Below are 24,882 nucleotides of genomic sequence, written 5' to 3'. Positions count from 1 at the left end.
TAAGGTATAGCTTTCTAGTAGACGACTTATCAGAAGATAGCAATATATGCTGTGTTTCGATTGAGAGCTTATGGAACTTGGCTATGTTGGGAATTGAGCAGCCAAGTTGTCAATTCGGGACTGAAGAGAGGGATGAAGAGACCCCGAAGAATGTGTCAGAAGGTCTGGAACTGGGTCCAGAATCCAGGACTCTTCCAACAGATGAAGTCGAAGAAAGGGGAACCAAATCTGGGAAAAAGGGGAAAAAAAGGGGAAAATTTTTCAAAAAAAAAATGAATTTTGGGCCCTTAAAAAGTTGAGGAATTGGGGAGCAAGGGCCCCAAAAGGCTTTGGGTCCCCAAAATTTTTTTTCACGGGAGCCTTTGAGGTTTTCTCATGTGTAACTTGGCTAGCAAAATCATAAGGATACAGGATGCCATGTAGCTCAGGATCCTCAGAAACTTCCTTGCTGAGATGTGCTGTTTCAGTAACAGGCTGGTTAGGTAGTTTGTCATGAAAGATATCTTGCCCTGAGATAGAAAAGTTTTTTATTCAGACAAATATATGAGGGCAGCCAGGAAAAGGATCCTTCTTTGAGTGTCAAGTTGTGAATTTCAAACATTTAGGGTGAGACCTACCCTTTAAAAGCAGTCTATAGTGGTCTACAAGGCATGTAGGGTATGTGTTGTGGATTTTCCCCAAATAAGATGGACATCTAGGCAGGAAGCAATATGAACACTTAAGTTATGCAATATATTATCAGAGGAGGTAAACATTGTGCAAAGACTTTGGGTGCAGTAGAAAGACCAAATGGTAAAGCACAGATTTGGAAGTGTGAGAGTGGTGCAACAAACCACAGGTTATCTCCTATGACTGTCTGCTGTGAGAAAATGGAGGTAAGCATCCTTTAGGTCTAGAGTTACCAGGAAGGCATCTTGGAAGATCATGGGCAGAAGCTTTTGTAGAGCGAGCATTCTGAAGGTTGGGATATTGAGAAACTTGTTTAGTTTTGAAAGGTCTTACGTGGGCCTCAAGGTGCCCTCTTTTCTTGGTACTAGACAGATCCTTGAGTGGAAGCCTTTTCCCTTCTAGCCTATAGGGACAGGATGAATGGAGTGTTGTAGGAGAAGGTCCCTCACAATAAGTGGTAAGAGGCTTTGGAGATTTTGGAATTCCTAGGAAAGGTGTGGATTTCCCTAAATTAGATGCAGTATCCCTTCTCTATTATGTGGAGGACCCACTGGTCCCTAGTTATGGTATTTCATTGCTGCAGGAAAAGGAAGACCCTTATAGCCTAAGGGTTGGAAGGAAATGAAGGTAGAGTTAATGAGGGCTAAACTTGTAGGTAGCCACAGTTAATCTCTGTGCTGGATGGGCTCTTTGGAGCTCCCTGTTCTTTGTGACTGCTCTTGTTGTCTTCTCCTGGATTGTCTGGGTCTCTTGCCACTGGGAGGCCATTGCGAGTCCTGTCAAGGGGAAAGAGCCAAGGTTTTGGTGGATAAAAAGAAGTGATGTACTCACCATAACATTCCATGTGAGCTGTTCATCTCGCCTTCATTCTTACAGATGGGTTCGGAGACGATCCTCGGCTCCGGGTCGGCCTACTACAAAGCTCGAGGTCTTCAGACAGCTCGAGGCCAAGTCCCTATCCCATGATTCACCTTGAGTTACCTCAGATCTTGTTTGCTGCGTATAATAATACTATGTGCCATTCTATCACTCTTAGGAGAAAACACACAGAAAGACTGAGCAACCAGAATAAAACTAGTATCTCGGTCCTCGAAAAACCCTGGAGGGTATGGGAAGTAAGAATGAAGGTGAGATGAACAACTCGCATGGCACGTTATGGTGAGTACATAACTTTATGTGAAGTTGTTCTATCTTGCCATTCATTCTTACAGATGGGTAGCGTCCCAAGCACTAGCACTATCTTTCTCGGGTGGCTCACGGGGGTATGTTTTTCAGGACAGTAGAACCAAAGTAGGCCCTGTCCCTGGAAGCCTTGTCAACTTTGTAATGAGTGATAAAGGTATGAGGTTTTGAACAAGTGGCTGCTGCACAAATGTCTATAGGAAGCCTAGAAGAAAAGGCAGAAGATGTGGACATTACTCTGGTAGAATGTGCCTTAATTTCATTTTGTAAAGGTAAGTTGGCAGCTGAATAAGTGCAGGTAATACATTCAGATAGCCATCTAGATAGTGTTGTTTTTGCCACTGGAAACCCTTTTCTAGACTCTGAAAAGGAGATGAAAAGAATTTTCTGAACTCTTTTGTTCTATCCAGGAAAAATCTGAGTTGTCTACGAACATCAAGTTTGTGCAGCATATACTCTAAGTTGTTGGTGTGTTTGGGGAAGAACACTGGTAACTCTATGAACGGGTCTACATTACCAAAGTGAAAAACCCTATTCCCGAATACCTAAACGTCGACACCTATACCGCAAACCACGAAAATCCCGAATGCACTAAACCGCAAAAAAAAAAAAACTGTCATAGTCGGCCAACCCCACCACCCGCTATATACTAACTACCCAAAGAAAATAAATAAACCACACACATACACTAACCAAATCCTACTTCTAACCTAAGGTAAACCACCAAAACCCTACCTCTAACCCTACACTAAACCCCACATACACAACTAAATATGCACTGTCCTTAACCCCTCCCTAACCTTAAGGTCCATAACTACTACACACGTCCCCTACACACATACACCCAAACAAAATAAATAATCCACATACATACATTTAACAAAACCCTACCTCCAACACTACACTAAACCCCACATACACAACTATCTATGCACTATCATTAACCCCTCCCTAACCCAAAGGTCCATAACTACCACACACTTCCCCTACAGACATGCACCCAAACAAAATAAACAATACACATACATACATACACTTAAAATAACCCAACTTCTAACACTACACTAAACCTTACATACATTACCTATCTATACACTTACCTTAACCCATATCCTAACACAAAAGTCCTATCTACCGCAGACGGACAACCAAAACAATTCGACATTTCGGAATTTGTGGTTTTGTACGTTCAGGATTTCCATACTTCACGCAATACGTGTCGACATCTTCGTATTCGCTCATACGTTTTTTCACGTTGGTAATATAGACCCCTATGATCTGGTTCAGGTTAGCTTCTGTACAAACCTTAGGCAAAAATGAAGGATTTGTTCGCAGGGACACTGTCAGCATGGAAAATCAAATAAGGAGGCTTTATGGACAAGGCCTTCAGCTCTGACACTCTACAGGCAGAAGTGATGCTACTAAAAAGATAGTCTTCTATATCAAATATTTCAAATCACATGAGGAGGCTGGTTCAAAAGGTGGGAGAATAATGCATGAAAGCATAAATTTTAGGTTCCATGGGGTACAAGGGGATTTCACAGGTGGTTTGAGATGAAAAGTCCCTTTGAGAAAGGCTTTGGATAGTTTGTGTGACATTATGTTCAATCCTTCAAAGCCAAGGTGAAAATAACAGATGGCGGCAAGTTGTACCCGAACTGTTGCTGCTGCAGCTCCTTTATTGAAAAGCATAGTCAAAAACTCTAATATGGAGGAAATGGGGGCTTGGTAGGGATCAATGTTATTTTGAGAAGCCCATATAGAAAATCTTCTCCATTTGCTAAGGTATAGCTTCCTAGTAGAGGACTTATGAGAAGATATCAATATATGCTGTGTTTCGTTTGAGAGGTTATGGAACTTGGCTATGTTGGGAATTGGAGCAGCCAAGTTGTCAATTTCGGGGACTGAAGAGAGGGATGAAGAGACCCCGACGAATGTGTCAGAAGGTCTGGAACTGGGTCTAGAATCCAGGGCTCTTCCAACAGATGAAGTCGAAGAAAGGGGAACCAAATCTGATGAGGCCAATGAGGGACTATTAGAATAATGGTCCTTCCCAGGGCTTTTGCTTTCTGCAAAACTTTGGGTATCAAGGGAATTGGTGGGAATGCACAGAGGAGACCCGGAGGCCAGTCGTGTACGAGTGTATACCTTGGGGCTTCCCCTGGAGGGGGAATCAGGGCAAAGTAGCTTCTGCATTTTGTGTTCATGTGGTTGGCAAAAAGGTCGCAGCAAGGCTGGCCCCACCTGTGGAATATTCTCTCCGCTATCTCTTTTTCGAGGGACCACTCGTGAGGCAACAGAATTGCCCTGCTCAGTTTGTCTGCTATCACGTTGGATTTCCCTGGGATGTGCGTTGCTATCAGAAAGCGCTGGGTGGATGTAGCCTACTGCCATACTCTTAGGGCCTCGCAACAAAGGGGATAGGACCTGGTTCCTCCTTGTTTGTTCAAGTACCAGACCATTGACATGTTGTCCATCTGAATCGCAATAGTCCCCAAAGGGAGAGAGTCCTGGAAGTACTGCAATGCCAAAAGTACCACACTCATCTGTAGGACATTGATATGCAGATGTGTCTCCTGTTCAGTCCATGGGCCTTGGGCTGTTCTTCCCTGAAAATGCCCCCCAACCTGTCAGGGAATTGTCCGTGGTCACTGTGGCCGCTGGTGAGTGAAGGATAAAAGGACGACCTGTCGTCACATAAAGAGAGCTCAACCACCACTGAAGATCCTTTTTGCATGTGTTTGTGATAATTAGATTAGATTAATGAGATGTGACATTGGTAGCTCTTGGTAAGACCATTGAGTGAATAACAGCAATTGTAGAACCTGCATGTGCATGCGACCCAACGGTATCGCTAATACTGCAGCTGCCATCATGCCTAACAACTTTAGCACTTCTAATGCTGGAGCCTTGTCTTTGGATATGATGTTGTGGACCTGCTGACGAAGTAGTAAAACTCTTTCTGCTGGAAGTTTTAGAATGGTGGTGGTGGTGCCAATTCTGCTCTGATAAAAATGATAAGTTGCGATGGCGACAAGGCAGATTTTTCTGAATTTATTGTAATGCCCAGATGATTGCAGAGAGTAAGAGTGGTGTCCCTGGTTTGTATTAGTTGATGCCTGGTGGTGGCAAAGTTGGAACCGACAGGTCGGTCCAACTATCCTCCCTGGACCCGACAGGACAGTGTCGGCTCCTAGACTCCTCGACAGGCGCCGAGGAAGTCCGAATAAACAAAACCGATGGCACTGGAACAGGTGTCGGTTCCGAAGGCTCAACAATCATCAGGTCTGACTCCTCCTGCTCTGAAGGACCAGTATGGCTCGGAGGAGGAAAAGAAGTTGATGGCATTACAGTTTTAAGCTCCAAAACCACCTAGGTCAGAGCCGACAAAAATTTAGCGAATGCCGGTGCCTGTAACAACTTCTGCACCACACGATCCACATCCAAATTGGACAGGCTGATCGAGGACCAAGATGAATGAATGGATGGAGGCACTTAGAAATTTGAAATTTCTCTAAAACACTGGATTCCTTTGTCTTTTTGTGTTTTGTGTATTTTCATGTCTTTTAGAATAACAGAAGGTGAGGATGATGAATACAAAGGCACAGTAGAAGCTGATGGTTCAGAAATCACTAAGGGGACCAAAACTGAGGGCTGCATATGGTCAGATAATACCTCGGCCCTATGTTTTATGGTTCTGCAGGGAATTTAGCACAGTAAGAACACCTACAGATGTGCTGAGGTCTCAAGCAGAATATAGAAAAGAACGAAAATCTTTATGTAGGATTTGCTTCTCACACTTTAAGCAGTTATTAACTTTTTAAACGTTAAATTTGTACAGGAATTTCCTCAACCGGGTACTTATCTGACTGGAAGAAACACTCTGGAAAAATTAGCTGTCTGACAAACTCCAAGCATTCTGGACACACTATTAAGTGCACTGGACAGCACAGCTAGAAAGAACAGAAGATGGCACCAATGAACACCCTTCTTATACCCTGAGATCCAAACACTGGCCCTCGGATATCCTTTGGCTGGGCAAGATACAAAGACTCTGGAGATCGGGCCAGTCACGGGCTTCTGGATGGCATGAAGACTTGTTGGGACTCTCCTTTGTTTTGGGAGGTTCCATAACTCTTTTTGGAACCCCCTTGCCACTTCTTCTTACACGTTTGTTTACCTCAATTTTGTTGAGACCTTTTATTTTGTTTTTTGCCAAAATTCCATGAGGGATTAGAGAACTCCTTAGAAAATTTGGAAAAGGACAGCTGAAAAATCTTAGAGATTACCTGTATTAGTTTACCCCTTTCATCACACTTTTTGATAACTTCTGCAGCACAGGGACCAAAACCAAAACCTACATCTCTATCCAAAGGTGAATTTAAAATCTCATTTTTAACATAACCTGGGAGGCTCTGAGAATGCAGACATGCAACACTCAAAAATAATCCTCTACAATATTGCTCATGACTCTTTAACATACCAAACATACCGCTGGAACAGTCAACACTGTTCATTATAAACAACCCCCATCTGGTTTAGTAATTTTAATTCTCCTGTCACTAAATCAGTGGGTAAAACCTTTTGAGGAATCAGGCTTTCACCATGAAATTGTTAGCTGTGTTTGATGAGTAAGGATGTAGACTTTTGGGAGGTCAAGAAAGACCCAAAGAAATTGAGGTATCAAAAGATATTTACACTAAAATGTCAACACAGTAAATTGCTGTAGTGCATTTTCAGATACATCTGTTAACACTCTGTTAGTAAATTTTAACCACAACAGCACTCCTGAGCAAGCCATCTTTTGGATGAGACATTAAATCAAAGCCCTATCTCCCAGACTTAGTGATAGCTCAGGTGGATGTACGGCAGCCTATGGCATTTATAGAGAAAAGAGAGTAAGAGGAAGGTCCCTGATGCCCTGGTCAAATTTTCCTTCTTCGGTATGAATAAGGCCTCAGATCTTCCCTATAAACAGCCAATTGGCCTAGTGAGAATAACCCAGTCAACAAAGTGTAAAAGTGTAAAGAAAATAAAAAAAAAAAAATTCAAATTTTTCTATGCATTACCAATAAATCCTAACAACTCTATGGCTAGGAAAAATATGCAGGTGATTACCCTGCCATTATTAAAAATGTGCAGTCGAGGAAGTGTATGGATAAGACGGACATTTCAAACCCCCCAAAACACCCTAGGTTTTTGTAATTACAGTTTATATGAATTTGTAAAATTGCACATACAACTATTGTGAATCAGTTAAACTTCACAAATAGTTAAGACAAACCCTTTAGTGGAACAGAAAACTAATAAAATTTATAAAGAACAAAGAAAAAGCTTTGGAAAATTGTGAAAGTGGCTCCATCAGAATACATATTTATGGCTTCTAACAACTGTGTCAACTTAGTCAGGAAAGCTACAGCCAATCAAAATCATGTTATGCTAGAAGTTGAAGCTATCCAATTATACGGATTACAGTAAAAATTCTTTAACCATGTCAATAGTTAAACTAATAAATTTAATACTACAATTATCATCCAAGATAATGGGAGATGTATTTTAACAGCAAAGAAGTTGCAAACATAGGGTCATATGTGAGTACCAAGCCACCGACCCCAGGAGGGCATTTTTAATCCTAGCCATGCTTCTCATATTTATCTGGCACGTTTTGATATCCTATGGTTGTTTTATGCCCAAGCCTACATATATCCATATGTGGGCAAGAATTTACAGGCTGCCTTTGTTTCCTGCAAACAGAAATGCTAGAACAGGGGTACATTTCTGATTCCCCATCTATTAGTCCAAATTACTCTTGAATTTGGTTAGGGAAGAATTCTGCTTCACACAGATGGGAAGTCTATTCCAGAAAAGGGGTAGTCTCTGAGGCACACACCCATCCCTCCAGCATTCCCTACTTATTTTTCATGTCAGGTTGAAATCACTAGATCAGGTAATTCTGATGCTATTTGTTTTGGGGATGTCCAACAGGTCCATTAGAGTGACATCACAGGATGCTTTGTAAGCCAAGTGTAGATCGCCTCTCAGCAACCTGTAGGATACAGAGTACAGGAAAAGGGCTTTGAGGCAAACCACACAGGACATGATGTTTACATGCTGTATTCTTTTTGTAAGGAACCTTTGTGGATGCTCCAGTTGCTGCATATGCCTGGTTAGGTACATACCAAATAGGGTGCTGTGTTTGCACTGATATTTGATAAGGAGTATAGTAATACTTCCTATGTTTCTGATTACAAAATCCAACAATATAACAACTCTGTGTCCAGTGTTAATGACGTCTTGGGTGTCTAATGCTCTAAACAAAAGAAGGAAAGATGCTGTACTAAGTCCACACTGAATTAAAAGTCTCTTTCTTAGGAAGTTCAAGGATTCCATTACTGCTTTATTAGTTTTATTATTTTAAAATACTCTAGCAACAGGTTATGTCCCAGAGATTTCGAAAAAGGTCTTTGTTCTAATATATAAAAATGGCAGCAGAAATTCTGGGGAAAATTACAGACATTACCTTTAGGGAAAAACTTTTTTGAAAGAGTGCTAATAAAATATATTACATAAAGTAGGTCTTGTCAGGTTTTTTGATATAGTCCACCGTGGGTTCCCAAGATGCAGTTTAACTAACATGATTTATTTTTACTCGGCTATTACTACTGCACTCAGCAATGCAGTTTTTATAAATGTAGATGGATGAGAAACTGCAACTTTCAATGTATATGATGGACTAAGCACAGTTCAGCGAGGGTCAGTGCTGGTTTTCTATTTACTTCAGGTTTACATGTCACCAATTCCTACTGATTAGGGATTTGAAAATAGAAATTGGCTGATCACATAAAGGTCTTTTGCCCAGTAAATAGCTGCTTTGATCAAAATGTCTTGCAAAAATATTTAGATGCAACATATGAGTACAGTATAAATAATGGGCCTGATTCCAAAAGAGTTGCTCTCAGCCTAAGTGAACACTTACACTGAGAGGGCATGTTTTGGAATCTGGCCCATATAACAAGCCTATTTATAGATAGGCCTTACACCATAGTAAGTCACTTACACTGAGAGCAAGTCTTTCTGAATCAGGGCAGACTTACACAGAGAATAATTACTTTGGAATCTGGTCCAATCATTTCAATCGTAGGAAATTTAATATGTTACACATGTTCTAATAGTGAATATCTCCATTTAATACATTTTTATTTATTTTACATTTGTTTACTGGGAAAGTCTGACTGGACAAGTCCTTTTTTAGCGTATGCCTGGGGAGAAAAGCTCCACTAAACATAACTACTTTAAGTACAATGCAGACAAACCCAGTTACACACTTAGTAAACATATACAGAAAATGCAGGAAGCATGCAGTTTAAAATACATAAAGAAGATACATTTTTACAGTTATTTTAAGGTAGCATTGTATATGCACAGACAAGTAGCTCATCAAAATACATATGGTTCAGAGTAAAGTTAAATTGTATTCCCATATCTTAGATAATTGTAGTAGGTAATGACAAGGTTTCAATTAGTCTCCAGAGTAGAAGACAGAGATGCGTGTCATCATCTTCTTTCGGCTGTTCCCATTAGGGGTCGCCACAGTGGATCATCTGTTTCCATTTCTTCCTGTTCTCTGCATCTTGCTCTGTCACATCAACCACCTGCATGTCCTCTCTCACCACATCCATAAACCTTATCTTAGGCCTTCCTCTATTCCTGTTACCTGGTAGCTTCATCCTTAGCATCTTTTTTCCAATATGCTCAGCATCCCTCCTCAGCACATGTCCAAACCAATGTAATCTTGCCTTTCTGGCTTTGTCTCCAAACCTTCCAACCTGGGCTGACCCTCTAATATACTTATTCCTAATCCTGTCCACCCTCGTCACACCCGGTGCAAATCTTAACATCTTTAACTCTGCTACATCCAGCTCTAACTCCTGCCTTTTTGTTAATGCCACTGTCTCCAACCCATATAACATAGCTGGTCTCACTACCCTCTGTAGACCTTCCCTTTCACTCTTACTGGTACTCGTCTGTCACAAATCACTCCTGACATTCTACTCCACCCACTCCATCCTGCATGTACTCTCTTCTTCACCTCTCTTCCATACTCACCATTATTCTGAACTATTGATCCCAAGTATTTAAACTCATCCACCTTCCCCACCTCTACTCCTTGCATCCTCACCATTCCTCTAGCCTCCCTCTCATTCACACACATATATTCTGTCTTAGTCTTGCTGACCTTCATTCCTCTTCTCTCTAGAGCATATCTCCATCGCTCCAGGGTCTCCTCCACCTGTTCCCTACTCTCACTACAGATCACAATGTCATCTGCAAACATCATAGTCCACGTAGACTCCTCTCTAATCTTGTCTGTCAACCTGTCCATCACCATTGCAAATAAGAAAGGGCTCAGAGTTGATCCTTGATGTAATCCCACCTCCACCTAAAATGCATCCGTCATTCCCACCACAGACCTTGCCTCGGTCACACTACCCTCATACATATTCTGTACCACTCTAAAATACCTGTAAGTAGATAAATTAGTTATTTGAAGTCAGAATAAGCATAGTACCCTTGGTGTTAGTAATAATTAAAGTAGAGGTAGTCATAATGAGTTTTTGTGCAAGACTGAACAGTGTACTGACTTGAGGGTATTAATTTCACATAATCCTACTTGGTCAGCACATGTTAAAATAAATCAAGAAATCATATGGCATCTTAAAGATCATTTGGTGAACAATTTTGTCTAAAAACCCGTCGGTTTTAATTCCATTACTCAGGTGTTTGATTTGCCTTATTCATGGATATGGAGCAGACTTTTGCTTCTACTCAGCTGATGATATTAATAACTTAGGGGGAGTACAAAAAGCTTTCATCAGATATCTATCTGGGAAAATAAAATTAGCTTAGGGAGATTATTTTAATACCTTAGTGTATCTTAAGAGCAGATCTGACCCAGGCATGCAAACGCACAAAAAATAAGTTACTTTTACATTCTGTGGATGATGACTTCTTGTTTCATTCTTTGATAACTACATCTAACAACTTACTGGTTAATTATGACTGGAGGAATAAATACAGTAGAAATGAGCCCCTAAATGTTACAGCAGGTAAAAGATGGAGCAAGATTCTAAAAGTAATACAAATATCTACCAGCCTATATTTTAAATGCAAGACTGACACTTGATACAGAGGGAAAACATTTTTTGAGGCCTTTTGTAAACATCTGACACTTAATATTGAATGAGTGGTGCATAATTTTCAAACCTGAATTCTAGGTTCATAAGCAAGTACTAAGGTAGCTGCCCATTTTAAACCTATATAATTTCTTTTTTGGTGCTTGAATTAACATATCCAATTTGCTGTTACATTTGCCTTACTCATCCCTTGGTCAATATATATTACCTGTAGTAAGAATGACTGGGATCATACCAAAGATACTTTTAGGGGGAATCCATGCAAACGATAAAGCATTTAGGAGCAGCCTCTGTCCATTAGTAGTATAGGGGCAGTCCTGGGGTAAGTTTTCAAATAACCCACCCAAAAATCCAAGTTGCGCTTGAATATGGACAGGTATGAGCTTTGTTTTATGTGGATGGGGAATCTGTTCCAGAGCAGTGGTATCCTCTGGAAGATATACCTGTCCCTCCAAACCATTCTGTTGATGTTGAAAAAGAGGTCTAGATCCCTGGATGGAGTATTTCTGATGTCACTTAAATTGCTTATGTGCAGTAGGTTCATCAGTATTGGGTCCTCCCTAAAGTAGGGAAATGACTGTAACTGTTCTCTATTTGTTTGGTACAAAATCTGTATGGAGGCTAAGGTTGAACAACATTGTTGGGGTGGTTAAATCATGCTTTGTGCAATTTAAAATGTTATCCAAGTATATCGTCAAGACTCACTGATCCAGTATTTTTAGCTTTTGATAGCACTTTTAGGACTTGGCCTTGTGTGATAGCTGGAGACGGGTCAGTTTCAGGTATATCTGTGGGATACTCAAAGAGGACAGAAGGGTAATGTTTGAGCTGAATTTATTGGCCAGTAGGTTCACCACATCTTCCGCCTTTGTGTAGGTACCACTGTTCACAAGCAGTTCAGTGCATTGCTGCATTCTGCTTCTGAGATTAGAGTATAATAGAGAAACTCTAGGACATCACACATGCCTGGGAAAGTTTCAGGAGTCTTCAAGTCAAGTGCCTGAATTTCTGCCAGCAAAACAGGAAGATTTATATTCTTCCACCACATGGTACCCAAGAGTAACGGTGAGACATATGGTGACCCTTTTTCAGATGCAACTTACTGGGCACTGATGAAGTTCAGTAAGCACAATGGCTGCTCTGATGTCATTTGGGTGTCTGGTGAATGAAGAACCTGAGGGCAGTTCCTTTTCTGTATCATAACAGTGTCTGAATAGGTGACACGGATTAGATGCCTGTTAAAAGTTGACTTAGCTTGCTCTGGCTTATTTATTTGGTCCAGTTTAAGTTAGTCACCATCAGAATGAACTCCTCAACTGGCACTGGTATTTAACTAGTCTTAACATACAATACTGCAGCATGTGTAGGACACCCCACATTTTAGCAACCTATAGAAGATGTTACAAATAAGGTTTCTCTGCCAGATGTACTGGATAATTTAATACAACAAAATATTGATGAAGTTGTGGCAGCTATTGTATTCATTAAGCTTTCTCACCAGAATCTGTATATTCTGTAAATATGTAATTTTACTTATCAGGCACTACTCATGGTATGAGTTTATGTTTTAATTAGGTTCTATATCATACTTTTAATTTTGTCATACAGCTATTATATAATCCAGGTCAACACTATAACTCAGTCTCTTGCACTGATGTACAGTGTTGTACATATACTGAAATAATATTAAAATGACAATATGAAGAGCTCGCGCTTTCTCTTATGAGACAGATGAAAGCTGAACCTCCAGAGGGCTACTAAATGTGTAACCTTAAGTCAAATTCAGGAATTATGGTAATGGAAACCCCAAGACCAACCACTATGCCAGGGACTAACTAAAAACCAAACGGATAACTAAAGAAAACAACCGACTTCACAGAACTGAGAAACTGAACAGAACTGAATAAACGTAGTACTAGTGAGTTGAATGAAGCAGATACCAATTTAATTGAGTAAAACGCTTTTCGTCGCTTTCATAAAGCAACTTCCTCAGACAATACACATCCACGAAACACTCTTTAAGTAGTAAAAAACGGTCACATGACCATGTGAAGCACCGCGGTACATTGATATTACAAACGTTTTCCATGTTTTGTTAAATAAATAAACTTTTATATTCTTAAAATAAAATTTCTGTCATTATGCCATGATCTAAAAAATAGATACATCACTTATTTAAAGAATATTGTTAAATTATAACCAAAAATAAAAATGACCTAAAATATGAAATATATAGCTAGTGCTTGTATATATTAAAATGTAACAATACACACCTTCTTTTGTTCAACCACATATACCTGCAATGTATGTCAAATAATGAAAACATTTGACATACATTGTAGGTATATGTGGTTGAACAAAATAAGGTGTGTATTGTTACATTTTAATATATACAAGCACTAGCTATATATTTCATATTTTAGGTCATTTTTATTTTTGGTTATAATTTAACAATATTCTTTAAATAAGTGATGTATCTATTTTTTAGATCATGGCATAATGACAGAAATTTTATTTTAAGAATATAAAAGTTTATTTATTTAACAAAACATGGAAAACTTTTGTAATATCAATGTACCGGTTTCACATGGTCATGTGACCAGTTTTTACTATTTAAAGAGTGTTTCGTGGATGTGTATTGTCTGAGGAAGTTGCTTTATGAAAGCGACGAAAAGCGTTTTACTCAATTAAATTGGTATCTGCTTCATTCAACTCACTAGTACTACGTTTATTCAGTTCTGTTCAGTTTCTCAGTACTATGCCAGGGACTGCCAAGTGCCACATTTGTTGTAAATTTTCTTCTATAGCAGTCATCCCAAAAGTGCCATGCAGAGCATACAAACACACTGGACTTGGACTTTACTTACTTAGGCTTTTTAAATTGGGTACTAATTTCAAAGTGGTGTAGTGATTTTTGTATTGCATCTGATGAAGTACCTATGTGTATGAAAGCGCTTATCCTGTTTTAACAGCTTTTTATTTTTTATACATTTTATTAAAACTGTTTTGCTCACTTCTCTTTGCCTAGCCAACTTTTTTTTCTATTTTAGTGTTTTGTCGTTTGCTGGTTGCTTTTTTTGTATTATACAGCTGGACTAATTTCAAAGAACCAATTTCAGTCCCAACAGAATAGTTAGAGTCATATGCACTGTTCATCTTCTTGCAAGCATAACTGCCACCTTGCCCACCTTACTAATGTGTGCTACCCCAACCCTGCCCCCTATACCTAACTAAACCTACCGCTATATCTCATTTTAGAAAAAAAACATTCTGTAAGACTACCAGTAGACAATATACTCAAGAAATAGACCACATACAGTAGCAAACATGCACACCACTAAATCTGTCTCCTTATCCAACCCTATTTTAAAAGGCAGCAAATTAAGAAAGCAGCTGGTCCAGATGGGGTTTCACCCCCCCCCCCGTTTAAAAACCTGTGTTGATCAACTGGCTCCTGTTTTTACTCAGATTTTTAATAAATCATTAGAGCTGTATGAAGTTCCCTTATATTTCAGACAAGCCACAATCATTCCAGTGTCTAAAACATCCACTATAACAGGTCTGAATGACTACAGGCCTGTTGCTTTGGCATCGGTGGTCATGAAGACTTTTGAGAGGCTGATGTTAGCTCACGTGAAAGATATTACAACTCTTTCAGTTTGCTTATTGAGAGAACTGGTCGGTAGATGATACAGTTAATATGGGCCTGCACTATATCTTGCAACATGTTGACAACCCAGGGACATATGCAAGCATTCTGCTTGTGGACTTCAGCTCTGCATTTTATACAATAATTCTGGAACTTCTTCACTTGAAACTCTCCCAGCTTTCCATTCCTGTTTCCACCTGTGAACGGATCACCAATTGTCTAACTAATAGGAAACAGCAGGTGAAACTGGGGAAATTTACATCTAGCTATCGCACGATCAATACAGGTGACCCCCAGGGATATGTGCTCTCCCCACTGCTATTCTCCCTCTACACTAATGACTGCACCTCTAAAGACCCCTCTGTCAAACGTATTAAATATGCAGATGATACAACTATCATTGGGCTCATCAGGAATGGTGATGAGTCTGCATGCAGATGGGAGGTTGAGCAGCTGGCCCTCTGGTATAGTCAGAATAATCTGGAGCTGAACACTCTTAAAACTGTGGAGATGACAGTTGACCTTTGGAGTGGTACTACAATAGTATCCTCTCTCTTTATATTTAATACTGCTGTGTCAGTTGTGGAATCCTTCAAGTTTCTGGGATCTATAATTTCCTGGGACTTGAAGTAGAAGACAAATGTATGGTCCATCATAAAAAAGGCACAACAGCGAATGTACTTTCTGCGACAACTGAGGAAGTTCAGTTGTCCGCAGAACTGTTGATTTAGTTCTATACAGCAGTCATTGAGTCAGTTCTCAGCTCATCCTTAACAGTGTGGTTTGGATCTCTGTCTAATCATGACAAAAATAGGTTACATCGAATAGTCAGGTCTTCCGAAAATATCACTGGTGCTAGTCTGCACTCCTTACAGGACCTGTACTATTCCAGAGTCATGAAAAGGCAGGGAAAATCATCACTGACCCTTCACATCCATGCCACCATCTTTTTGAATTATTACCATCAGCCAAGCATTACAGATTATTATGTACCAAAACAAGTAGATATAAGAACATTTTTTTCCACAGACCAAGTTCATATATGGTTAACTCAGCTTACTTGGCTGGGGTATTCTTTTTCCAAAGCCTTCAAGGATTCTGCAGTACTGTTTACATACTGTTAATACTTGTTTTTTTAAGAGTTTATTTCAGTATTTCTTGCACTGATTTGCACTTTGCACCTTGTATGTATATGCATATTTACTTTTTTTGTCTTGTTCTTAATAGTTGCATGTATGTCATTTGTCTTATTCTTAATAGTTTTATGTATGTCGTTTATGCAATTCATACTTGGAGAGTCACAGAAATTGGAGTCAAATTCCTTGTATGTGTGCTTACTTGGCCAATAAATGTGATTCTGATTTTGATTCTGATTCTAACACACGTGTAAGTAAGGACAGACTCCACTTTGTGTTACAGGCCAAGGCTACTACACTATAAATGGATGAAAGCTGTGAAGTTAGCAACTACCAAACTGTGGAGAAAAATGCTCTGATGTATTAAAAAACTTTTAGTTATGTACTCACAATAACTTTAGATGTTTGGGATCCATCTCACCTACATTCTGTACTGATGGGCTCGGAGCCGATCCCTCGGCTCCGACTCAGCACGCTATGCTATAGAGCGAAGCCTCTTATTGGCTGAGCTATTCTCTATCCCAGGATGCACCACCACTAATCCCCCAGATCTTGTTTGTCCGCATTCATGCACATACACATAACTTGTTTATATAACATTGCCAGATGTTTCAAGATGAGACAACAGAATTCGGACCATCCGATCTCATCTGATCTCCAAGGCGGGGGAAGGAGGGTGGGTTATTGGGAATGTAGGCGAGATGGATCCCAAACATCTAAAGTTATGGTGAGTACATAACTAAAAGATGTTATGTGATCCTATCTCGCCTACATTCTGTACTGATGGGACAGCGTCCCTAGCACCTAAATCCTGGGTGGCTCACTGGAAAACACTCCTAAGCACTGTGGAACCAAATGAAGCTCGCCCCCGAGATGCCACATCCAATTTGTAGTGGGAAATGAAAGTGTGCGGGGAAGACCACTTAGCCGCAGCACAAATGTCACTAATGGCAAGCTTAGAATGGAATGCTATTGAAGTAGCCATAGCTCTTGTAGAGTGAGCTTTGACAGAGGTCGTAAGCTCTTTATTAGAAGAGGAATAAGCTTGACTAATACAGTCCCTGATCCATTTGGCAATAGTGACCTTTGTGACGGCTTTGCCCAATTTATTATCCGAAAAGGACACAAACAATTGATCTGTTTTCCTTGTTCGTTTGGTCCTGTCTAAATAAAAACGCAATTGCCTGTGGACATCCAATGTGTGGAATATGTATTCTGCTTTGTTTGAGTACTTTGGAAAGAAAACTGGAAGTTCTAATGACTGTTGTAGGCAAAAACTGGAACAAACTTTAGGGACAAAGGATGGATTAGGCCTGAGAGATACTCTATCTTTGTGAAAAAACAGGTACGGAGGTTTTACAGATAAAGCTTGAAGCTCTGAAACCCTTCTGGCAGAAGTAATCGCGACCAGAAAAGTAGTTTTCCATGATTTCAAATCACATGTTGCTGCCGGTTCGAAGGGGGAGGAAGTTAAGGCACGTAACTCCACATAGAGATCCCATGGAGGAGCAGGATGAGAAATCGGAGGTCGTAAAAGCGCAGCACCTTTCATGAAAGTCTTACACAATCTGTTGCTCATTAAAGGTGGGTTTATAGATTCATGAAAATTGGAAATAGCTGCCAATTGGACCTTGATGGTAGAGACTGAAGAACCTTGATTGAATAGGGAAGTTAGAAATTTTAGGACTTCCGATACAGGAATAGTGATGGGATCCAGACCCCGGAGTTGAGCCCAAATAGCAAATCTCTTCCATTTGCTAATATACAATTTCTTAGTGGCAGACTTGTGGGCCAAAGATAAGATATGTATGACTTCCGGGTCTAAGGTATGATTCCTGACTATAGTCGGAAGAGGAGGAGCCAAGCTGTTAACTTCAAAGTGTGAAGGGACTGGTGGAGTAGTCCCGACTGATGAATTAATAGGTCTGGGATCTGATCCAGGAACCATGGACCATCCAAGTGCATATTTCCGAAGATAGGGGAATCATACCTGACAAGGCCAGTAAGGAGCAACTAAGATCATTTTGCTCCCCAAGTGAGACGCCTTTTGGATCACTCTGGGAAGGAGGGGAACTGGGGGGAAGGTGTATAGCAAGCCGGTGGGCCAAGGATGGGCTAGTGCGTCCATAGGGCTCTCCCCCGGAGCTGGAGTGAGGGAGAAGAACTTTTTGCACTTCGCGTTCAGTGGGGTTGCGAATAGGTCGCAACAAGGAATTCCCCATTTGCTGAAAATCTGAGTTTCCACTGTATTGTTCAGAGACCACTCATGAGGAGAGAGGATAGTTCTGCTCAGTCTGTCGGCTATCACATTGTATTTGCCAGGGATATGAGTTGCTATCAGAAAACGTCTGGTCGCCACTGCCCATTCCCATACTCTCATGGCCTCTCTGCAAAGAGGGTAGGATCTGGTTCCTCCCTGCTTGTTCAGGTACCAGACCACTGACATGCTGTCGGAGTGAACGGCAATCATGCCCTGAGGGAGGTAATCGTGGAGGGCTTGTAGAGATAGAAGCACCGCCCTCATTTCCAAAATGTTGATATGAAGAAGACTCTCTTCTGAATGCCATTTGCCTTGGACTGACCTGCCCAGGAAATGCCCCCCCCCCACCCCATCTGGGAGGCATCCGTAGTCAAAGTGGCCATAGGAGGTGGAACGAAGGGTCGACCCTGATCCTATCCAGATTGGAGGGCACCAGCCACCAGCGAAGGTCCCATTTGCAGGTTTCCGTGATCCGTATGAGGTGACTGAGAGGGAGATCCTGAAAGGGCCACTGTGTTGAAAGAAGCCACTGGAGAATTCTCATATGCAACCTTGCTAGGGGGACTAGAAGAACAGTGGCGGACATAGATCCCAATAGCTGCAGGACCATTCTGGCTGGAGCTTTGGATCTGAGAAGTAAGGCTCGAACTTGAGCCTGTATGGTTTGTATCCTTTCTGTAGGAAGATAGACCCGCATTCGGTTTGAGTCTATCTCTACTCCGATGAATCTTATGCGTTGAGATGGCAGCAACACAGACTTTGGCCAATTGAAGGTGATTCCAAGGGAAGTGCCCAGTGATATTGTGGCTTGTAGGTTCTGCAATAGTAGACGCCTGGAGGTGGCAGTTAGGAGCCAGTCGTCTAGATACGGAAACACCTGGAATCCTAGACTCCTCAGGTGAGCAGTCACGACCACCAAACATTTGGTGAACACCCTGGGGGCTGTGGTGAGACCAAAGGGCAGCCTTGTGAACTGAAAATGACTGTCTCCTAGGCTGAAGCGCAAATGTCTCCTGGGCGCCTGATCTACCATGATGTGGTAATAAGCGTCCTTGAGATCTATGGAGCACATCCAAACACCTTTCTCCAGCAGTGGGAGAATGGATTGTAGGGTGACCATTTGGAACTTGGACTTTTTGACTGAACGATTTAGAATGCTGAGATCCAAAATGGGCCTCAAGTCCCCGGTCTTTTTTGGCACCAAAAAGAATCTTGAGTAAGTCTCTAATCCGATCTGGTCTGCGGGGACCGGTTGGATGACTCCTTTTTGAAGCAGCTTTGAGACTTCTAAGCCTGCAATTTCCCGTTGACTGGGTGGGGGGTCTGGGATTTTCTTGGACGGAGGTGGGGAGTGAGAAAAAGGGATGGCGTAACCTCCGGCGATAATTCGAAGCACCCATCGGTCCTGAGTGATACCTTCCCAGGCTTTTCGGTCCCTCGAAAAACGACCCCCGACTGGCTCCGGAGCTGCACAGTCGGACAATCCCTCAGGGATTGTGAAAGGCTGAAGAGCCACGAAAGGACTCGCGGTCTCCAGTGTTGCGGGGGCCTCTGCCGCCTCTGGGATGGCTTCTTCCAGAAAAATTTCCCCCTCCTCTGCCTCTAGAAGGGGGATCGTCCTGCTGTGAGGGATAAGACTTCTGGGATCTACGGAACCACATTTTCCCTCCTCTTTTAGCCTTGGGATAAGGCCGAAAGGGAGTGGAAAATCGTGCCCCTACAGCAGTCAAAGTCTTACCTTCTTGCTCTTGGCGGGTCAATGTGTCCTTTACCTTGGGTCCAAACAAAGAGGACCCATCAAAGGGAGCGTCGGCAAAGGAAGACTTGAAGGCTTCCACAAAATGACACAGGCGGAGCCAGGCTTGCCTCCGTGAGAGCAATACCGTACGCCGCTCTACTCGCCCCCTCGGCCGCATATGAAATGAGCCTCATGGACGAGTTAGATATCGATGACAGCGTAGCCAACTGAGAGCCAACCGTCTGGGCCAGCTGCTCAGGTAGGTTACCCAAGAGGGTATCTGAAAGCTCCTTGATCAGATCCCTCTGAACCTGGTGAAGTGCGTTAAATAGTTCAGGGACCTTAAGGTAAAGGCCGCTGAACTGAGGGTGCGCTTCCCGTACCGATCCATGCTCCTAGACTCCTTATTAGGAGGATGGACGGACGTCGAAGCCTCTGCTACATCTTGTTGGGTAGCAGATGCCACCACCAAGGCATCTACAGCCACACCTTTTGTCAAAAACTCCTTCTCTGGGGGTGCTGATAGGAACTTATTTGGGCGAGCAGGCACCGGTTCCACAGAGTCTGGATGTTCCCATGCCCTTCGACAGATCAAATCTAGGAGCTCGTTGAAGGGCGGAGACACCCAGGAGGCGGAGGGCTGAGCCCCGAAGGCCTTAAGGAACACCGACTCGTCAGCAGAAGGGGGTTTGGAGTGCCAGCCGCCTCATTGTTTGAGGGCTTCCAGGATGTCTGCAAAGGAGACATCATCTGAGGACGACTTAGGGGACCCCTCTGCATCATCAAGATCAGTGTCTGACGTGAGAGACTCATCGGGGGAGTCAACGTGCTTCCTCTTGCACAATCTTTTCCTTGGGGGTTCCTCTGAAGAAGCTTCAGAGGGACCTCCAGGAGGGGGGGAACCCCCAGTGGGGGTGACCTAAGGCCCCAGGGCTCTGCTGTCTAAGGATAGGGGGACTGCCAAAGACCCAGTCTCCGTATGTAGGGAAGGTGCTGGTGAGACCGTGGAGGTAGCCAAAGAAGATTTGGCTAACGCACTCCTCATGGCCCTGAAGGCCAGACCACCAGAATCCTGGGAAGGTCCAACCCCCGTGGCCACAACAGTAGACGGTACCCCCGCAGCCGACGCACCGAGAAGAAGGCTTGGAACCAAAAACATCAGTCCCGAAGCATCCCCCCCGGGGCCGACAGAGGACTCCGACTCGAGAGCCGGGGTTGGAGTAAGGGTCGGGGCCGACCCGAAAACCCCCATCAGCTCCACCAGCACCGGCTCCAACGGTGCCGAGGCTGTTGGAGGAGGAACCAGAACTACAGGGTGGGCCATCGGCTCCGAAGCCGAATGGGCTGGAGCCGAAACTAATTTTTGGAACACAGGAGACTGAAATAGTCTTAGGAGCACCCTGTCGATGTCCGAATCAGACATCTTGGAAGATCTAGATGAAACCGATCGGGTCCGAACCGACTTCTCCATCGGCTCCAAAGGACTGGGGGACCAGCTCCGAATGGACTCGACCAATATCGGTGCCGAGGGAGATCCCAAAACAATTTCCCTCGGTGCCGAGGAGGGCTTCGGCGCCGAAGGGGAAGAGTCTGAGCCGGCAACCCTCATCGGCTCCAAAATCAGTGGAACCGATGAAGGTGACCCGCCTCTCGAAGCCCCAGTCATCAGCTCCGAAACCAGAGGAGTCGAGACTGGGGGCATCGAGGCAGACCGTTCCGCCCTCGGCTCCGAAGTCCGTGGAGCCGATGGAGAAGCCTGCCTGGATTTCTTAGTAGTCGGTTCCGACGGGCTGGTCGGAGCTGACGCTTTCTTTTTCTTAGTTGGAAAGGATGAGGAAGATAAGGCCTCCTCGAAGGAGGGTTTAATCAGCCCTTTCAAGATTAATTTATTCTTCCTCTCTTGGAGGACCCTAGAGGAAAAGGCGTGACACACGCTGCAGGACTCCTGTAGGTGCTTGGCACCTAAACAGTATACGCACGAGGAGTGATCATCAGTTATTGACATTTTATAACTGCACCTCGTGCACTTCTTGAACCTGGAGGGTCTATGTTCTTTAGACATAATGTCTCTGAAACAGTCACTAAACAGTGGTAAAGAACACTCTGTAGTCAGAAAAACTCAGATTTTAAACAGCATTAAAGTTTTTTTTTTTTTTTTTTTTTTTTTTTTAAACGATAAATCAAAATACCAGTACAATACAATTATGACCAACAGCAAAAAGGAGGGCCAAGAACCCTCTAACTCAAACAGGTACTTGACCTCCTTAAAAGAAAATAGAAACTGCTAATGAATAGGGGAAGGCCCCTCTAACTTAAACGGGAAACCTTTCCCTAAACAAACACACAAATTTACCACAAAAGTATATCAAAAAACACTCGTACAACAACAATAGCTGTTAAAACAGCTTTTGGGTAAGAATAGAGAATTTCCTGACAGGAAAACTTTAGAAAAAAACAGCACTTAGCTCAGCCAAGTTTGAGACCACGTCCTAGCTTGTAAGCGGCAAACGAGATCTGGGGGATTAGTGGTGGTGCATCCTGGGATAGAGAATAGCTCAGCCAATAAGAGGCTTCGCTCTATAGCATAGCGTGCCGAGTCGGAGCCGAGGGATCGGCTCCGAGCCCATCAGTACAGAATGTAGGCGAGATAGGATCACATAACATCTGGCATTTAATTAAGAGGTGTGCTCAGTCCATGGATAACTTCTTGCCAAGGGTTAATACTATTGGAATATCCTGTGGAATAGAGAATAGATTTTTTTTTTCTGCTCTGAAAGACAACTGTTCTGACTGGATTGCTCTTCTCAACCTCTAAGCGAGACAATTTTGGAGAAAGCCAAAAATAATGGGGGACAAGGCCTCCAAATCAGGAACAGAAAACTGGTTTTGCACTATTATGCATTAAGTTTGAAATTCAAATGCCCATTATTATTAGGTGACTGCAATCCTCAATGTTTTTCCAGAAAACTACATACATTATGCGGGACATTAGAAAATATCAGGCAAAATCTGGAACATTTGAGAGTTAGTATACAGCAAACGTGTACAGAATGCATGCCCATATTAATGCAGGGAAATGGCAACTTTGCTTCTGATGCTGTCTATATTGATGTGCAAGCACTGAAGGCAAATGACAGTAACGACAGATTATTTAGAAATAAGATCAGATGGAAATGAATAATCCATCCAGACCTAACCAGGCTAGTAGGGATACTTATGATATGGCTAAAAAGGGCACAACATATCAACAAATGGGAGTAAAAGCAAAAGACAAATGAAAAATGTAAAACAGATACAGACAGACCTGCTTTGTGGGCGCATATTGTAATAAATATTTTAGTTTGTACTTTTAAACTAGGTTATTTGTAAAATTTTAAAGACATGAAGATATTTAACTGTTCCAAACAAGACAAATGTTGCATTACGTTATGACCCACTTACAACACATGGAGATAAAAGACACGAAATCCACTTTTTTTTTCCTTTCTTCCTTTTGCCTGCCTAATTAACACCCACAGCACACATCTTTGGAAATATAACACTGTTTCTACCTTGGGACAATCCGCATTATCAGATAATGTGGCTGATTACCTTAGTTTAGATGGTGAACTCTTGGAAAGACAGTTAAACAGCCATGTAATCAATCACTGTTCTCTGTAGTACAGTATGTAGGCTATAATGGGCCAGATACTAAAAGAGGTGTACTCAGTGTAAATGACTTACTCAGATGTAAACTTGCCCCAATTCCAAAATATTTGCTCTTTCATACAGATGACTTACTCTTGTGTAACCCTGGAATATGGCCCAATTCTTCTTAGCTACATTACAGTGATGGGTCCATTTTATATTTTTATTACTATATATTTTTTTTGCCACTGATGAATGTCGAAGTTTTAAAAAAACAGAATTTAAAATACTGTTCATAACAGAAAATGAACTGGTTTTAAGAATGTTTTGCATAAGAGTGTCAGTGCTGCAACAGGTACCACATTCACCTTTGGTTCAGAAGGCTGTGGGTTCTATTCCAATACCATGAAGATGGATTGCTGACACCACAGTGCAGCATGACAGGAAGGTGCTGCACTTCTGAGTGTGTAGTCCTTCGGATGAGACATTAAACCGAGGCCCCACCTGCCTGGGTTGGTGGTATTTCAGGTGGATATAAAAGATCTCACAGCACATATCGAAAAAGAGTAAGGGAAGTTTCCTGATGCCCTGGCCAAATTTCCCCTAGAAGTATATATACTATCTTGAGTCTTCCCTGAAAAAAGGCTACTAGCCTCGTGGCATCAACCTGTTCAGCAAAGAATAAAAATAAATAAATGAAGAAGAAAAAAAAGGACCTTCAAGAGCTATACAGTTCTAAAGAATGAAGCTTGAAGATCTAATGTTTGCAAAGGAGTACACTAAGTAAGACTCAGAAGTGTTGCACAGTCAGCCAGTTAAACTAGAAGGATATGAAACTACGCAGAAACTCACAGCAATGTAAAATATTCTTACAGACAACCAACACAGTAGCAGTATGGAACAAAGAAATGTTAGTAAGATGTGACTGATACAGTCGGGAAGCACTGATGAAAAGCCATACTTCATGCAATTCAGGTTTACCTTTTTTGATAGGTTGTGTAAATTTCACCATAATTTGCTTACTCACTTGGATGTCTGTTTTCTTCTGTTCTTGCTTGCTCTGTACGTGTTGGAGGATTTTCAGCTGGGATTCAAGAGCTGAAGACATCAATTTAAGTTCATGCTGTAGAAATAAAACATGTTAAACCAGGAACTTAGTAACAGAAGAAAACAGAAACTTTATCTGACATATAAGAAAAGTAATGCAGCATAAAAATCTTTTGAAAACCTAGAGAATCATGTCTGGATCCCATGGCTGTTAAAGTCATTTAACTTAACACAGCTTTCAAGCTGAAAAACTGACCAGACCAAACTTCTGCTGCCAAAAAACAGAAAAATTAAAATGGAAAGTTTTGTATATCAGCATTCAATAATCTTAAATAGCACAGAAAATATCCAGCTTCTAACTGATTTTACGAATCCCTACT

General features: G+C 42.0%; 1 protein-coding gene across 1 annotated transcript in view; it reads right to left on the bottom strand.

The window, feature by feature from the left end:
* LOC122813726 (nuclear factor 7, brain-like) overlaps nt 1-24,602 on the bottom strand; it is a 119,516-nt gene extending 94,914 nt beyond the window's left edge. Inside the window, exon 1 of the mRNA XM_044086193.1 lies at nt 24,483-24,602. Coding sequence (XP_043942128.1) covers nt 24,483-24,563 — 81 coding nt within the window. The 5' untranslated portion in view covers nt 24,564-24,602. The remainder of the gene's footprint in view (nt 1-24,482) is intronic.
* Between the last annotated feature and the right edge of the window lie 280 nt (nt 24,603-24,882).

The sequence above is a fragment of the Protopterus annectens genome, chromosome 10.part0 (genome assembly GCF_019279795.1).
Source record: "Protopterus annectens isolate FY-2018-M chromosome 10.part0, PAN1.0, whole genome shotgun sequence".
Taxonomy (NCBI): domain Eukaryota; kingdom Metazoa; phylum Chordata; order Ceratodontiformes; family Protopteridae; genus Protopterus; species Protopterus annectens.
Note: the sequence above shows the minus strand (reverse complement) of the source record. Positions and strands in the feature narration are given on the sequence as shown.